Raw genomic sequence first — 18089 nt, 5'->3', positions numbered from 1 at the left:
CAATTCATATCTCTTTATATTTTTAATCATCATCTTATGTTTCTTCAAATTGCCTGTGTATCTATTGCCAATTAAATTGTTTTTAACTAGTAATTTTGTTTGTCAGTTTTTTGTTTTGTATCGGGGTATAGCCAATTAGCAATGTTATGATAGTGTCAGGTACACAGCAGAAGGGGCTCAGCCATACATATCCGTGTATCCTCTCTCCCCCCAAGCTCCCCTCAAATCCAGGCTGCCGCGTAACATTGAGCAGACGAACTAGTAGTCTTTGTTTTCCTATATTCTGAGATTATTTTTTCATATTTAGAATATTGGTCCTTATAATGTGTGGCAAATTTTTTTTTCTATAAATTTCATTTTTCTTGACATAAGAGTTTTTGGCTTAAAATACTTTTGTTTTAAACTATGTCGCAATTTTGTAATGGGCTTTAATGAAAAGAATACTGTGCTCGGAGTAGAGCCATGAGTTTCCCTTTCTGCGTGTCATTAACAAACTGGTGCTTTTGGAGACACTGTGCAAGCTCTTTAAATCTCCGTTTCTCATTGGTGAAATGAGAAGGTTATAATGAGTATCTCACTTGTCTTCACCGTAAAAGTCTATTAACTTGTGAGTTTTGTTGATTATTAAGACTCAGTACACGTGTGGGTGTTGTGTTACCACTTGTTCCCCTAAGCCAACGTGACTGACTGTCTTTCCCAGTATATTACCACAGTACTCCTTCTGTTTCTGATTTGGGTTGCTTGATTGGTCACCTGAGTTTAAAAATACCTTCTTAGCTTTTTGCAGTGAAATCTATCTAAGCATCTTGTATTTACACACATTATATTCTCTTAATCTTTACCTGATTTTGTACTGAAAATACCTGTGATAATCATTAAAGCAAAGCAATAGGCATAAACACAGAGACTGAGGATGAAGTAGGCTTTGGAGTTACAGAAAGGTCCACTGAGCTTAGATTTTGGTGTTAATAAGCCTGTGTCCAGTCCCAGCTCTGCTGTGGTGTAGGACAACTGTGAGCACGTTAATTTACCCCGTCCTCAGTTCCTCTATCTTCATAATGCAGATAATCATAATGATGATGACTTAACAGGGTAATGACAGTGATTAAACCTGGACCTTTAGAGGACGCTCAGTAACTTACTCTCCCTTCAGATGTGACAACAGTGATTGAGCTGACAGAAGGACTCCTGTATTTTTTGTACAGATTTTTGAAGCTGTTGAACTTGTTTCACCCTCAAGTCTTAGAGTATATCTTAGAGGAAATGCATTTCTTAATGAATTTGAATGTTTAAATCCTTTCTGGAGATGTGTGCATTTTATTTTTATGTAAAGAATCTCTATTCTTAAAGGCACTGTTTTGCTTATAATTAAGTTCTTATACCATTCCTTAATAAAGGCATCCCAGATGTAGAGAGAATAGAAATTAGTAAACTTAACATAGTGTATGCCCAGTTAGGATGTTCTTCTATGGTAATCAGCTTCCACGTGTACTTTCTAGAAGCGCATCGCAGTATCATACTTCAGAGGATAAATATGAGTTATGCTTGAATCTCTCTATTGTATGACATAATCTTTTTTTTTTTCAATTTTTTAATTGAAGGATAATTGCTTTACAGAATTGTGTGGTTTTCTGTCATACATCAACAAGAGTCAGCCACAGGTGCACCCACGTCCCCTCCCTCCCAGACCTTCGCCCGTCTCCCTCTAGCCCACTCTTCAGCCTGTCGAAGAGCCCCTGTTTCAGTTCCCTGCGTCTGTATGACATATTCCTAAGAGCAAGAATTTATTTATTAGAAGTACCTTCATTTATTAGACGTATAATGCCCTATGGTCTGAATAAATAAGTAGCTTAGGTTGCTGTGTATTTTTCTTGATCATTTGCTTTATTTCTTCCTCTATTAGTTTCTGATTGAGATCTTAAAATATTTGTGGAGCAAATTTGCAATTCTGTTTTCTTATTTTAAAGGTAGCATTTGCAAGAATGAATTTTCTTTTTTAACATAAAAGGGATGGATATTTAGTGAACTGTGTTGTCTTACAGCCAAATTTATATCCTACCGTGGGGCTCCAGACACCAGGAGAAGTCGTTGATGCTAATTTTGGGCAGCACCCTTTCGTGTTCGACATCGAAGATTACATGCGGGAGTGGAGAACGAAGACACAGGCGCAGATAGACCGCTTTCCTGTCGGAGGCCGAGAGGGAGAGTGGCAGACTGTGATCCAGAGGTGAGTGGGGAGGCGCGCAGGGACGCCTTCCAGAGTGCGCTTTTTATAAAGCATTTCAGCCTTTCGGTGTGAAAGACTGTTTATCTATTCATATGTGTCCTAATGATCTTAATGTATTAATAATGCTTGATTTGGTGACACACGTCCCAAATTGTGTTTTAGTCTGATTTATTAATTTGCTGGAGGAAATAAAGTGACACTAGATCGCGTAGGTTAATTCATTTGCCAGCCTTAGTAATGGGACTTAACGGTTTCCATGAGTTACTTGATTCAGCTGTTAATAGCGCCAGTGCAGAAGATAAATTGAGAAAGAATTTAGATTGTAGAATTCATGTTGTGGTTTTGGCACATGAACTTCACTGTGTTGTTCAGCAGTGGTATAAACACTTAGGAGAAAAAATAATTACTGTTCAGTAAGAATGAACATCAGAATAACAGTGTATTTTACATCCCGGAATACAGACATGATGTGCTCATGGCACCTTTCAGGATTTAGCTAAATTTTTCCGGTGAATGGGTAACTATGTAAGAATAATATCAGCTATTTTTGTTTACTTGGATCCCTTTTTTTGTCTGACAAAAAATCTCCAGCCTAAAGAATTTTCAGAACTCCATTTACTTATTGTATATTCTGTTAGACATTTAAGAGGAAGTAAAGGGAATACAAATCACAGACAGTGAGTGTGGAGCTTAGATTCCGCAGTGCAGTTTAAATGCTTACGAGTCAGTGTAACATGGACAGGCAGCAGCAGAGCAGATAGCGGGCGTTAGTGAAAGCACTGTACGTGGATGACCTTTGTCTCAGCTCACTCTTTACCCCCAGTTTACAATTTGTTTTATTAGACAGCTTTTTATGAAAAAGTAGAATTTCAACGTGGGAGTCAGCAGGAAAATACAAGCCCTGTGACAGTCACCTATTTTAGACTATGCCTTTGTTTGAAAGGCTCGAGATGACATGTGAATGTCAGTCGTACTGAATAACAGTGGCTCTTAAAACTCCAAATAGTGCAGACTTCAAACTAAATACTGTTAAGTTTAAGTAGTCATTTTCACTATCATAATCTAACCCAAGAAAATTGAAGATACCCTCAGTCTGACACAGTTCATCTTAAATGTCTGTATAATTGAACAATCTTAAATTTGCAAATCTCGTAAAACTTGTCATGTTTTTTGGAGGAGATAATCTGGGGCAGGATGATGATTCGAGAACGAGCGTCCTCCCCGGAGCTGTTGTCAGAGTCTCCACACCAGTGTTTCTGTCCTGCACAGTTGGAAGAGTGGTGGCTCTGACTCAGAATCCCCGGGTCACCGTGAGTTAGCAGTGCGAGCTGGGCTGGACTGCTCTCTGGGGTCCCGTCCCTTAATGCTCTCCAGTGGTTCCCGCTGAGCATCCTGGCGGGTGGTTCCCGCTGAGCATCCTGGCGGGTGGCTGTAGAGGAAGCATCACCTGTCTTAGTCTTGCGCCAGGGTTCAGGGAGAGCACCTCCCCTGCCCCATTCCTCACAAAATAGATCCTCACTAGGGGAAGTTCATGTTAAAACATTCTCCCCTACCCTCTTAAATTAATCTAACATTTAGATGAAATAAAATGAAAAAAATCCGTTTGTTAGAAATTTCCCCGTGCCAGCTCGGTCCCCTTCCTGAACCACTGCTTCATACCATTTTCTGTTGGGCCCTTAGTAGCGCCAGATGGAGGCAGGTTCAAGAGTTGAATATTTATAGATATATTGGGTATTTCAGTTAATATTGTTTAGTCAACGGTTTTTCTAACATTTTGTCATTAGATCCAAATACCATACTTGTAAATACCACTTGGTTTTTAAACAATCAGTTTGCTCTTTGGAAGTGTCACTTACTCAGTCATATTTGAGGAATTCCTCTCCTGTGCTCGAACATACTACCTGATTTAGATTAGAAGGCTGACTCCTCACTGATTAATATTATCACCCTCATAGACTTTGTTCCGGAAGATTCTGTCTGTGGGGTCACCTTCGTGTTTTTTGTGTTCACACCTTGTGACCCGTTTTATGTAATTGGTGGACAGAACTGCAAAGAGTTAAACTACAGAGCAGGAAGAGTTAATCTATTTTTAAATTTTTTATTTTACAAAATGCCAGCACTTTACTAGGGTAAGTCATATGATACTGGTAAAATAGAAATTACGGTTAGTACGGTGGAGTAAGGGTGGGAAGCAATAGGGAAGGACCTGGGGATGATGGAGTGCTAAGAATCAAAGTTACTTCGTGTCCTGATTGTCTGGTAATACTTCCTTTTAGGCAGAGTAGACTCACTATAGCATTTGAAGTTATCTTTTTGGAAATAACTCTGTGAATAAGACAAAATGATGTTTTGAACTGATTTTGAACCTGAGGTAATTAAAGCCTTCATTGTTCCCAGGGCATAGATTGGTTTTGTAACATCAGGGTAGACCTTGTGTATGTAAATTGTAGTATGAAGCATGTATTCTCTTGACTAAAAGCTGTGTGTTTCTTCTTTTTAAGAATGGTTTCATCTTATCTAGTCCACCATGGGTACTGTGCCACAGCAGAGGCCTTTGCCAGATCTACAGACCAGACCGTTCTAGAAGAATTAGCTTCCATTAAAAATAGACAAAGTAAGGACCCGTGGTGCATGGCTAAACACGTGTTTTCAGATTATAGGCTTGGTTACATTGACTTTTAGAAACCTGATTTTTTCATGAAAGTTTTTTTTTCAAATTTATTAATTTGAAATTATGCCTCTGAAATTGCCTTTTACTGACATTTTTGAAGGTTACCTTAAAAAATTCATGGGACTGTAGTAGTATTCTGGATGTAGAAAGAATTGTGGTGAAATTTTTGTTAAAATGTTTGCCACTTTTTCTTTAAAAATGTTTTCTTGAGCTTTCAGAAAGTAAACATTTAATAAGAAGTGTGTGTGTGTATGTGTTTTTCAACAGGTAAAGTAGTCCCATGATTATTAGATGTTAGTGGAGATGCTGTGTGAGATGTTTGCACTTAAATTGCTATCTAAATTTAAGATAGTATTGGTCTTAAGTATTTAATCCTTAGGTCCCAATGCTAGTGACCAGTGCTGTGGGGCCTGTTCCAACTGGGGCAAATCCACAGTTAGCCGTCCTCAAATCGGTGCTGTTAGTCCATCAGGGAGAGCGTGGCTTGATGAGGGTGTCAAGACAAAAACAAGACAAGAGGGATGCAAACACAACTTTCATAGGTCAGATTGTTAGAAAACACTGATGACATTACATTGTAGCTGATGGTATGCTTGTCTTTTCTCACCACGTTGTATAGACTGTAGCAAACAGGAGATGTCTGCTCAATCTTTCCCTGTCCTCATCATCTAACCTTCGGGGCATGCTCATTCAGTGGCTGTTGAATTCAGATCTTACTCAAAGGCTAATTTTCATTTAGTACTGGGTTCAAAAGGCTATATAGTGTTTGATAAGACATTTTGAATATTACTTCTTTCATACCTCCTATGGTCTTTTCTTTAAAAACCACTTTATTGAGGTATGGTTGACATATGAAAAACTATGCCTATTTAGAATATATAGCCTGATGAGTTTGTATATATCCATGAGACCATCACCACAGTGTATATGGCATAATATACCCATCTTTTTCATCTTAGTGTTTAATACATCAGTATTGCTTAACAGCTGTTTTTCCTATATTACTTATATGTTTGAATTTTTTTAGTAGTTTATTAAAGTATTTGTTTTTCTAATAGATTATTTTGTCTGAAAATACTCCTTAAAATAGAAACTGAGTTAGAAAAATAAGTGCAGACTCATCACAATTTAAAGACTTTTTTTTACTAATTTTTTGAGGGTCTACTAAGTTTCCTTTTCTATTCTTAGAAAATTTATCTTTTGCTTTCTTTTTCTAAATAGGAATTCAGAAATTGGTGTTAGCAGGAAGAATGGGAGAAGCCATTGAAACAACACAACAGTTATATCCAAGTTTACTTGAAAGAAATCCCAATCTCCTTTTCACATTAAAGTGAGTTTAATAAATGTTATATTAATTATATATGTCGTTACATAACCAAAATTATTTTCTTGCTTTAATAGTTTTAATTTTTGTTTTACCTCGTTTCAGGTATTTAGATATAATTTTGTAATGAAGCACATTTAAGCAGCAGGTTGAGGAATACACTTTTGTGTTGAGGACTCTTAAGTAGAAGGCATTTTTCTACTTTCTGTTTGCTCTTTTATCATTCTATCCCTGTATTTAAAAAATGTGAAACTCTTACTTAGAAGATGGATATCTATTTTTTCTCTTGTAAAATACCTTATAGTAAGTTTGCAGCATTTTTTAAAATTGCGGTAAAAATATATGTGAAAGTCGCTCAGTTGTGTCTGACTCTTTGTGACCCCATGGACTGTATAGTCCTGAATTCTCCAGGCCAGAATACTGGAGTGGGTAGCCTTTCCCTTCTCCAGGGATCTTCCCAACCCAGGAATCGAAACGGGGTCTCCCGCATTGCAGGTGGATTCTTTACCAACTGAGCTAACAGGGAAGCCCGGTAAAAATACACATATCATAAAGTCTGCCATTTTTACCTGTACAGTTTTCTGATACTGACTTTGTTTCTGGTACACTCACATTGTTCTTCAGCCACCGCCAGCCATCTGTTTCTAGAGCCTTTTCCATGATCTCAGTCTGAAACTTGGTACCTGTTAAACAGTGACTCTGCATTTCTCTCTCTTCCTCAGCTCCTGGCAACCACCATTCCACTGTCTGTCTCTGTACACTTGAATTGGAGTACTCTGAGTACTTCATGTAAATGGAATCATAAAATGTTTGTCCTTGGTCACCGCCTTACTTCCCTTAGCATCATGGGTGTTCACATCTGTGTCGGAGTTCCTGCTTTCATTCTTTTGCATATATGCTCAGAAGGGGATTGTTGAATATAGGATAATTCTGTGCTTAATTTTTTGAAAATTAGTCCTCACAATTCCATAGCCCTGTACAGTTTTCCATTCCTGCCAACAGTGGCAAGATTCTAGTGTTTAATCCTCACTTACACTTATTGTTTTCTGTTTCTTTCATTTTTTAAAAAATAAATAATAGCTATTTGGCTTTTTCTGTTGGTTGTATGAATCTTTGTTATCTTAAAATTCAGCTGTTATTAAGTTTAAGATTTAAACTTTTTAAGCATCAGAAATGCTAAAAAAATGATCAGAAATTGATCAGAAATGATCATAAAAATTGATCAGAAATGCTAAACCTGATGACAGACCTACTTTGCTTTAGAATAAAAGTTTGAATGTGGCCCGTTTGATTAAGAGGTTGCAGATGGGACTGGGGGTGAGGAAGTGTGGGGAGTAGGCCCTTATTTTGTGTGAAGGTAGGTGTGTACATAAAACTACATCAGGTACTTCTTAGGTACTATTTGATTTGCGTCCAAGTGCAAATATAATTTTGATTATTTTAGGTTAAAAAAAATGAGGTCCATTTTGGTTTACTATAGCTACAGACAGATTTTCAGTTTCTTAGTAAATCTTGATTAAAGGTGATACAATGTCTTTGCATTATACTCTCATTTTTCAGGAAATTTTTAAATAATATTCTAAGCAGTACAGTATATGGAGCCACATTTAGCATTTTTAGTATACTATCTAAAGGCGAGACTTACTGATAAATGCAAATAACTAACGTATTTCCTGGTAGAAGTCTGTTGCTATTAGGTAACTAAACAGTGATCTGGAGATGATGTAAATACATTTCTGTTTTCTCTTTTTAGAGTGCGTCAGTTTATAGAAATGGTGAATGGTACCGATAGTGAAGTACGGTGTTTGGGAGGCCGAAGTCCGAAGTCTCAAGACAGTTACCCTGTTAGTCCTCGACCTTTCAGTAGTCCAAGTATGAGCCCCAGCCACGGGGTGAATATCCACAGTTTAGCATCGGGCAAAGGAAGTACTGCACATTTTTCTGGTGAGATTCAGTCTTACATTATCTTACAATTTTTACCCTTCTTCATGATTTTGAACAGAAATAAATTTTAGAAAAAATGTAGACATTTCTACCAGCCATTTTGTACATTTGTAATTTGATCTCAAGAGATTCTGAAAGAAAAATTGTGGGCGAGTCAGATTCATGTGTTTTTGGTACCAGAAAGTAACTTCAAGATGAGCTGTTTCTAAGAGTGGCTTACTAACAGATCTCCCTAAATGAAGGGCAACGTTCGAGTTTTGTCTCTAGAAGTCAGATCAGAGATATCTGGTACTGAGAAGGCAATGGTGTGTTTTAGTCAAGTATACATGTAAAGGCAGTGACGTGGCCATGGTGTCTGAAGCCCCCGACCCCACGCCCGGCTCCCGGCCGGGCTGCCTCTCCCTCCTCCCTTCCCAGCCCGGCTGCTGGCAAGAGTCAGGTCTGCCTATCTGCTTCCTCCTGGACTCACTGAGGCTTTTGGTGAGGCTTAATTAAAGTTCTCTCCCTTCTTGGCTTTTATGACATCTTCTGCAGATTTATTTCTGGTCCTTCTCAGTCTTTTTGCTCTGCTTGTCTCTTTCTGTTTTTCCCGAGGTCTTACCTTTCCTCTGTACGTTTAACTTTGTAAAACTCAACTCAAATACTGTTTCCTGTGCTTTCACAGAGTAGAGCAACACCTTTGCTGTTTCTTCCTCAACACAGCACCTTTCTGCGTTGCTGCCTCTCAGCTCGTTCACATCACCATCCTGCACAGCGTGTGGGGGTCTCACGTTTGTGTCCTCAGTCAGCGCCCCTCGGACACCGTGTGTCCTGTCAGGCTGGGACAGATCCTTGGTCTTGCTGTGTACTTACGTAAAACAGGGTTATGGTAACACTGGGCCTCATGGCAGGGATTAAATGAGATGCAAAATTAAGCCTTCAATAAATACAGGAGAGGATTACAGCTCACAATTAAGTATCCTGATGTTCTTTCGAAGAAGTTTTCCACTTGTTTTCTATTTAAGTAGTCCACTGACTTTCCTACATTATAAAAGGTTTAAGTACATCATCAGAACATGGTAGATCTGTTGCAGCCTGATTTGTTTCTTTTTTTATAAAGCGTCTTTTCTTCTTTTTTCCCCCAGGTTTTGACAACTGTAGTAACGGTGTGATATCTAACAAAGCACATCAGGCGTACTGCCACAGTAAGCACCAGCCGTGTGGTCTGAATGTACCAGAGCTGAACAGCTTAAACACGTCCAGGTCTCAGCAGGTCAGCAGCTTCACCAGGTAATGAGTCCCCTGGCGTTGGCATCACTGTGAGCAACCTCGGTTACGGGTGGCATCGTCTGAAATAATTTGGAAAAATGGAGTTAGATGGCCACAGTGGGGGTCTGCGGGAATGAAGGGGTGAGGAGTCAGTTCCCTGGTGCTGTCCCTTCCTCTGCGCCCCTCTCCCTCTGGAGGGGTGACGAGGGCAGAGCCAGGCTCTCTACTGCCTTCCTGCCAGCGCAGACCCCCACGGTGGCCACAGAAACGTCATTTGTTAATGTTTCCAAGTTAAGTCACTGTAGTGTATTTAAGCTCTGGAGTTGACATATGATACATATACAACTGTTTTTTTCTCAACTATTTTTTTCTCTTTGTGTGGGTTTTTCAGTGTGAGGAGTGTTTCCTGAGTTGCAAATAACTAACTTTACAAAAAATATTTGTTGATGAGAACCTACCTTTAATTTGAATAGCTTGCATATAGCAGATGGTTAAGTCGTTTAGTAAACATACAGCACAAGGAGAGGATTGAAAACTTGCTGGGTGTCAAACACTCTGCTGCTAGTGTGGTCTCTACCCGAAGAGCTTTGGGAGGAGAGATGTTCCCGTCATGGTACTCTGACATACTCAAGTTTCTATTCATGAAACCTAAAGGTTCATGAAATATAACCATTTGAATTAAATGCTAGTGTGTGAGGGCAAGTTCTTATGGATTTTTATCAATTTGATTGATGTTGGTTTGGTCTTAGAGCATGAATTGATGGGTCACACTGCGTTTTGGGGGAATATGCATCAGTGCAAAATTCTCCCATGGAAGGAGACAGCTCCTAATGTTTACAGTCTCAGTGTAAATATGATTCTGGAGAAGTGCATGTAAAAAATCTGTATTTACAAATTTGGAGATTAATCAGAATTTCCAGGTTATCTATTACAAATGACAAATATGTACTGAAATAATGGTATTATGTGGTACAGTTGTGAAATCCACAAAAATGATCCAAGAACAGCAGTAGGAAAAGGGATTGTCTTGCTGAGGAGGTTAGGGTAGGCAGTGGAGACGCCACACTAAAATATGAAATGAGAATATCATAGTAAAAATTTTGTATGGAGATGTAAACAATTAAGCCTTTAGTTCATCATATACTTTATAGTATTTATTAACAGTACTTTATGATTATTAGACGGTTCTACCATAGTTTGAAGGTAGGATTGCAGTTACTTTGTTGAGTTTTTCACTTAAATATTATGCTCATGGCAGGAAGTTGCTAAAGAGACCTGTAATTACCTGAGTTGAGGGAAGCAAGCTGAACGGAAGGGGTTGATGACATAGCATCCTCTTTTGGGTGCAGCTTAGAAGAAAGTAAGCTCTCAAACTGCCTTAAACTGTTAAGCAGTACCAGTTATTTTCTAGTTGGTAATGGCTTTCCTTGTGACAGTGTTGTGAAGTAGGCAAAGATGGTATTAACTGACTATGAAAACCATTTTACAGATGTAGAGCTGAGTGCCAGAGAAGTAAATGGCTTTTTTTAAAGGTGAATAATTAGTAACTAGAAAGTTGCAGAACGATGACTACTTCCCAGGATGTCTGACCTCTAGACTCGCGCTTTCTTCATTAGACTCCCCGTGAGAAATGCTCTTCTTCCCACCTCCTTCTCCTCCATCCCAGATTCTACTCAAGCTGTAAAATTCTACTTCAGTTGTTAACCTCTTCCAGGATGATTTCTTATCAATTCTCAAATTTCATGAAGATAACTACACAAGCTTTTCTAACTGACGGAGATGTGCTGGGGCCACGCCCTGTTCTTCTAGATCTCTGAGTGTCCTGTACCTTGATGGTCTTACGGACAGAAGTGTGTATGCACCCACTCACCCAGGCTGGAAACCAGTGGTTGCCTTTGCTGGCATTATGCATAAAGTGCAATTTTTGCTTCTCTGCATTCAATTTTGTTGTTGTTGTTGTTTTCCTACAAATGAATATACATTGCTTTTTTAATGAGAAATAATCATTTTTATTTATTTAAATATTTTCTAAAGTTTCATCAAGTGTTTCCTTCTGGACTGTATAATCATTACCTAGATCTTCATAGGAGAAATCTGGAAGGTTAGATATTGTTGCTCGGGGTGTGGATGGAATGAAGGGCAAACGTTGGCAACCTCAGCGTGGCCACTTAGAGCTGTTGGCACGTGTTATTCATCCAGTCAGTGTGAAATGGCCTTAGGTATCTCCAAAACAGCATTTCAAAAATTCAGATTCTGCAGTATATTTAGAATCTTCAGCCAATAAGAAAGTCTGTCAGAGAAAAGTAGTGTTGGGTTCTGAAAAGGGCTGAGGGGATGAGACTGAGTAGTCATTTCTCGTGTTATCACTTACCTTCGAGAAGGAGTATAATTTTGAGTAGTAAGGACAAATGCCCAAACGCCATTTGGGCAACGCCAATGCCCAAACAAGCAGTCTTTCTCTAAAAGACTTAGAGAAAAAGTAGTCTAGAAGCAAGCTGAGTATGAGGGCAGGGAAGGAGGCGAAATGGGGTGGGTCCCAGGAGCAGGTTGTTTCGTCAGGGAGATTTTTGCCTTACATGCTTGGGGCAGGGAGGGTGGTATTTTAGGGCAGGAGTTGATTAAATGAAGTGCAGATCTAATTCTGAAAGATAATGGGAAATATGTGCTGGAAAATGATTTCTCCATAGTGATAGGAAGTCTTAAAGCCACTGCATTTTAGTACATGTATCTTTTTCCTTCCTTATCTCCAGGACTACAAATTCGTTAAAAGTTAGCTGCATCTTTGGCTTTGAATACATTCAAGATTTAACTAAATACCTTTTTTCCAGATTGCTGTTGCCTTATGAAGTCAGTTTTATAAGTAGGCTCTGTAGTTGAGTACTAATTGATATTAAACTAAGCTGCAAGTGTGCTATTTCTAAAATTAGGTTTGTTTTTTCATTTTCAGTAATGATGTAGACATGGAAACAGATCACTACTCCAATGGAGTTGGAGAAACTTCATCCAATGGTTTCCTAAATGGTAGCTCTAAACATGACCACGAAATGGAAGATTGTGACACCGAAATGGGTCTGCAGTGATATTTCTTACATTTTTAATAAAAAATGATGACTACAAGGTTATGTTTTTACTTGTACTGATTCACAGCTGATGAACATAAATCAGATTTAAAGATGTGTGTGCCATTGGATTTGATAGTAACATATTCTCTTAGAAGTCTCTGAGAGTGGATTGCTAGAGAGAGTAGAGTCTAATTTTTTAGTATTTGGCGTTTTCTTTGCTGAACTGTTTCTGCACAACTGCAGTGCTCTCAGTAGCGCAGCAGTGCGAACTTACTAGTGCTCACTGTCCTTTGAAAGGATTGGTAAGGCTGGAGATACAAAAAGTTTGTGTACCTATTTCAATATAGCCAATATAGATAGGCCACATGGGTAGAGATGATTTAATAAATTCTAATCAAATTTTCTTTAATTCATTTAACCTGAATATATGCGACTATTCATAGTTCAGTGCCTGGCAGGTAGTAGGTGCCTGTTTTGACACCCTCCCTTGGTTCCTTCCCCCTCAAAATTATGTGGCTGAGAAACATATTAGCATGCATAATTTTACTTTGTGGACAACTTGTGTAGTAAATTGTACCATAAAGTTAAACAAGCAGCAAACTTCCCCATCAATTGAGAGTGAAAATTACTGAAGCTTATAAATTTTTATTTGATTTTATAATATTTTGATATTAAAGGGAATTTATTAAAATTGCTAGAAACTATTTTATAAATGCAAACTTAATATTACTTACACGACCACCTTGTTTAGGATCATGTGTTCCAATGTGTAATTCACTCTTTCAAGCAAGGAGTAGGACTGAAAGGCAGCCTCGTTTTACCCTATCAGATATTAGCAAGCAGCCTCAACATTCCAAGAATAGTTTGTGTCTAGGGATAAAGAGCAGGAGTTCTAGAGCCGGATCACCTGGATTTGAATTCTGCAACTGCCACTTACTAGCTGTGTAACCTTGGGTGAATTACTCAGGAGCTCTTTGCCTCAGTTTCTTCATCTGTAAAATGGGTGTAATGATAACTGCCTGTAAGTGCTTCATAAACATTAACTGTTACCGTCATGATTAGTGATTTATATATTGTTAACTAGTGATGTATACTTTTTGCATTGTTGATCAGTGATTATTGTCAGTCAAGATATATAAACTGAAAATTTTTTTCCTAAAAGTAGTGTAATTAACCCTTTTGATTAGGTACAGTATCGTCTGTGTTTTTATTGGAGTCATTTAGATTATCTTACCTTCAAACTGTTCTATGTCAATTAAAGTAGCCTGGGAAGTAGCTACTTTTTCCTTTTCTTTTTTTGCAGTGTTGCTATATTTTTAGAAAATTGTGCTTAATTTTTCATAACATTTTCTTTGAGACATGTACATCATAACACTGAAAGCTTGTCACCTGACTTTCAACTCCAAGCTAGATAGATATTGGATCCTAGACTCTTGAGCCCTAGAGAAAGTATTCCTTGTAGCTACAAGGTTCCGTATTATAATAAATTAAAAAGAAACTGCATATTTAGGTAAAATATTAGAAAGTAGTTACTATATGAAATGTTCAAAATGTTGTAAGCAATTTATGTTTGTTTCTCCATTGTATCCCAACTGTAAGGTAGTGAAATACCTGTTTGTCTTGCTTACAGAAGTTGATTCAAGCCAGTTAAGACGCCAGTTGTGTGGAGGAAGTCAAGCTGCCATAGAAAGAATGATTCACTTTGGAAGAGAGCTGCAAGCGATGAGTGAACAGCTGAGGAGAGAATGTGGCAAGAACACAGCAAATAAAAAAATGTTGAAGGTAAATTTGTTTTCCCTTGAAAAGCTGTAAATGTGTGGATGAAACTAGAATGTCGCTTTGTGAAACCCTGAGCAGGGCTGCGGTTGCTGTTGGGAGGCTTGGACACGAGCTCCTCCCTGGCTTCCTGCCCAGTCGCGGGTGAAAAGGTGCGACGGGGTGAGGCGGCCAGGCTCTGCTGGAGAAAGCGCTGGACTTCAGGAAAACACGTAGGTTAGACCCCGGTTCTGCACTTCCCAGTGTCGTGCGCCTCTTATCAACTTACTTTCTTAGTTTTATTTTCTCAGCTGTAAAATTGGCAGAGTTATTAGGAGAAATGTGAGAATGCTGATCAAACTATAAATGTGAGATACTTTGATTTTAGGAAACACTGCTTAGGGTTGCAGCCAACTGAAGGTACGATATGTGGCCTTTGTTTTGATGGTGGTTGGCGAAGGCTTGGCTCGTCTTCCACGAAGAGTGAAGACACATTCTCAGGTCTCCTCTGGATTGATGCTGTGCCGGGTGGTGATAACGGGCAAAATGGAAACACTTCAGTTAGCCACAGCTCTGTGTAGCAGCTGAAGATGGAGTTTCACCTCCCTTAAGCCAGCACTGCAGTCAGCCGGGGATGAGTTTTCCCGTAGTCACAGCAGTGCCCCCAGCCCTGTCGGCTGTGAGCAGGAACCTAGCCGTTGTGGCCGTGTGTTTTGTTTTGTTTGCCCTGCATCAGGTTGGGCTCGGTGTCAGTTTGTTAAAACACTTTCTTCTCAGTGTTTTGAAATAAGTCCAGAAACTGAAGGAGAAATGGCACGTGGTGGCCTTGACACCGAGACTTTGGGAACTGAAGGAGAGGGCGAGCCTCGGGGCTCCCGCCATCCCTTCCCGAGCTGAACCGAGAGGGCCGGTGAGCAACCGACTAGCACTAAGTGTGTGTAAAATCAGGGGGAAATAACCGTCCCGGCTTCCTGCACCAAGAGCTTTAGTACAGCACCTGTGTAGGCAGAGTGTACCTGTCTAGGAAGGTTCAAGAAGCCGCTTTTACACTTCCAGTAAAAAGGCATGCATAACTGGATTTATCCAGATTGCAAATTTTCATCAGTCTGTTAGGTTGGTGCAAAAGTAATTGTGTTTTTTCATTGTTGAACTTTGCCATGTAATACTGGAATACATTCTTAAATAAATGTGATTGTTATACATCATTTTAATGCACATTTCTCACTTTGGTTTTTTTGCTAATTAATGATGTTAGACAAAAAGAAAATTCGAGCGATTTTTTTCTTTGAGTTCAAAATGGGTCATAAAGCAGTGGAAACAACTTGCAACACCAACAACCGCATTTGGCTCAGGAACTGCTCACGAACATACAGTGCAGTGGTGGTTCAAGAAGCCTTGCAAAGAAGACAAGAGCCTTGAAGATGAGGAGTGCAGTGAGCGGCCACTGGAAGTTGACAACGACCAGTTGAGAGCCATCATTGAAGCTGTTCCTCTTAAACTACATGAGAAGTTGCCAAAGAACTCAGCGTCGATCATTCTATGTTCATGTGGCATATGAAGCAGATTGGAAAGGTGAAAAAGCTTGAAAAGCAGGTGCCTCTTGAACTGACCGATAATCATAAAAATGTTCATTTTGAACTGTTGTTTTCTCTTATTGTATTAAACAACAACGAACCATCTCTCGATCGAATTGTGATGCGACAAAAAGTGGATTTTATATAGGCAGCTGGAGACAACCAGTTCAGCGCTTGGACCGAGAAGAAGCTCCAAAGTGCTTCCGAAAGCCAAACTTGCCCCAAGTAAAGGTCCCGGTCACTCTTTGGTGGTCTGCTGCCCATCTGATCCACTGCAGCTTTCTGAGTCCTGGTGAAACTTACATCTGAGAAGTATGCTCAGCCAGTCGATGAGGTGCCCCAAAACTGCCACACCTGCAGCTGACATTGGTCAGCAGAATGGGCCCGTTCTTCTCTGTGACGACGCCCGACCGCATGTTGCACAACTTAACACTTCAAAAGTTGAACAAGTTTGGCTACAAAGTTTTGCCTCATCTGCCGTCTTCACCTGACCTCTTGCCAGCCAACTACCGCAGCAAGCACCGCAGAAGCTTGCTGCGGGAAAATGCTTCCACAGCCAGCAGGAGGCAGAAGATGCTGTCCAAGAGTTTGTTGAATCCCAAAGCATGGATTTTTATGCTACAGGAATAAATGGGCTTAATTCTCGTTGGCAAAAATGTGTTGATTGTAGTGGTTCCTACTTTGATTAATAAAGATGTGTTTGAGCCTCGTTATAATGATTTAAAATTCACCATCCGAACCAGCAGTTACTTTTGTATCAACCTAATACAACTTTGTAGAATCTTTTCAGCTATCAACAGTGCTAAGAAACTTACTTCTTAGGCTTTATTATTGCTTCCTATATCCAAAGCTATCCATCTGGGAAACTTGTTTTAGGGCAGTGGTTCTCATCCTTTTTGGTATCTAAACCCTTTAAAACCGATTAAAGATTCCCAAAGGGCTTTTGTTTGTATGAGTTATATTTATTGATTTTTCTGTACTAGAAATTATTACTAAAATTATTAATTCACTTTAAAATAACAAATCATTACATGGGTATTTTTCATAAAAGTGTTACTTAATCTTTCTAAAATAAAACAATGAGAAGAGAGTAGCATTGCTTTACATTTTTGTAAATCTCTTTAATGCCAGATTTAATAAAAGGTAAGCTGGATTCTCGTCCCTACTTCTGCATTCAGTCTTTTATGAACTCACACATCATGTCACCTCTGGAAAGCCCCACTGGGAGAGTTGTGAGGAAATAGTGAGAAAAGAGCCAGTACTATCTTAGTTTAATATCATGAAAATAGTTTGGACCTCACAAGAGCCCATGAAAGGGTCTTGGACTCTGGTTGTCCCTGGAGAGAACTGATGTTTTAGGAGATATTTTGGAGATAGGAAATGTTTTTTTAAAAAGAACTCGTAGACATTTTTACACTAGGTCATCTGTTTTCTTGTTAAAACTTTATGCTAATTGAGTATCATTTTATGTAGTCCCTTTGAAAATTTAACATTTCACTCCATGGCTTATTCTTGATTGTAATTTGTGTGAAGCACAGAAAAGGGCATTACATGGCCTTTTCTCAGAGATACTCTTTGATTATATATTGAATGAAGTAAAGAGGTAATTTATCATCTAAGGAACGCGGATGGCTTTGATTTTGCACCTCTGACTTCCGTGCAGATGCTGACTGCTGTCTCAGCGTTCTGAGCTGCTTCTCACCTTCCCCAGGCTTAATCTCCTCCCTGGTAGACGTCGACCCGAGTGACTGACCCAGTGGTGTCTCAGCACCTAGGGGACAGTGCTGGGGAATTAGTGTTGGAGGCAGACACAGAGAGGACTTTTGTTTGCCTTGGTTAAGAAGGATTAGAAATTAGTGCTTTTTTCTTTTATTTTTCACTTCAGGTCATGGGTAGCTGAAGTGGGTTTTTTTATCTTTAATTTTTTTTTTAATTTGCACAGACTTCTGAAGCATATATACGTATGTAGAGAGAGAGACAGTAAAAGCTGAGGTGAGGTTTACCTAAGTGGCATAGGGCCCCTGGTGTTCTGCTTCTCCTCAGTCGTGGAGTAGCAGGCACGTGGCAGACCCTTGGAGCAGCCCACCCCCGGGGCTCGGGCTGGGGGTTCCTGCTGCACCGGGGCTCGCTTGACCTTTTCCTCACTTTCTCAGTCTTCCTTTCCTGTTTTCCTGTTGTCTTTGTTTTTCTTGCTTACCTGCCTGAGTCTGCCAGTGGCTCCCAAGAGAGTGGCCTAAATTGTTCAACAGCTGTGTATTGAACCTTGCAGAGCGGAGGGTCAAGC

The 18089-nt window shown here is 39.4% G+C and overlaps 1 protein-coding gene across 1 annotated transcript in view; it reads left to right on the top strand.

Annotated features, from left to right (window-relative positions):
- Nucleotides 1–18089, top strand: part of RANBP9 (RAN binding protein 9) — a 73782-nt gene that overhangs the window by 49175 nt on the left and 6518 nt on the right. Inside the window, exons 6-12 of the mRNA XM_010848826.1 lie at nucleotides 2043–2227; nucleotides 4729–4841; nucleotides 6120–6228; nucleotides 7976–8166; nucleotides 9291–9435; nucleotides 12362–12483; nucleotides 14107–14258. Coding sequence (XP_010847128.1) covers nucleotides 2043–2227; nucleotides 4729–4841; nucleotides 6120–6228; nucleotides 7976–8166; nucleotides 9291–9435; nucleotides 12362–12483; nucleotides 14107–14258 — 1017 coding nt within the window. The remainder of the gene's footprint in view (nucleotides 1–2042; nucleotides 2228–4728; nucleotides 4842–6119; nucleotides 6229–7975; nucleotides 8167–9290; nucleotides 9436–12361; nucleotides 12484–14106; nucleotides 14259–18089) is intronic.

The sequence above is a fragment of the Bison bison genome, unplaced genomic scaffold, assembly GCF_000754665.1.
Source record: "Bison bison bison isolate TAMUID 2011002044 unplaced genomic scaffold, Bison_UMD1.0 scf7180017864274, whole genome shotgun sequence".
Taxonomy (NCBI): domain Eukaryota; kingdom Metazoa; phylum Chordata; class Mammalia; order Artiodactyla; family Bovidae; genus Bison; species Bison bison.
The sequence above is the reverse complement of the archived record's forward strand: the minus strand, read 5'-3'. Positions and strand labels throughout refer to the sequence as shown.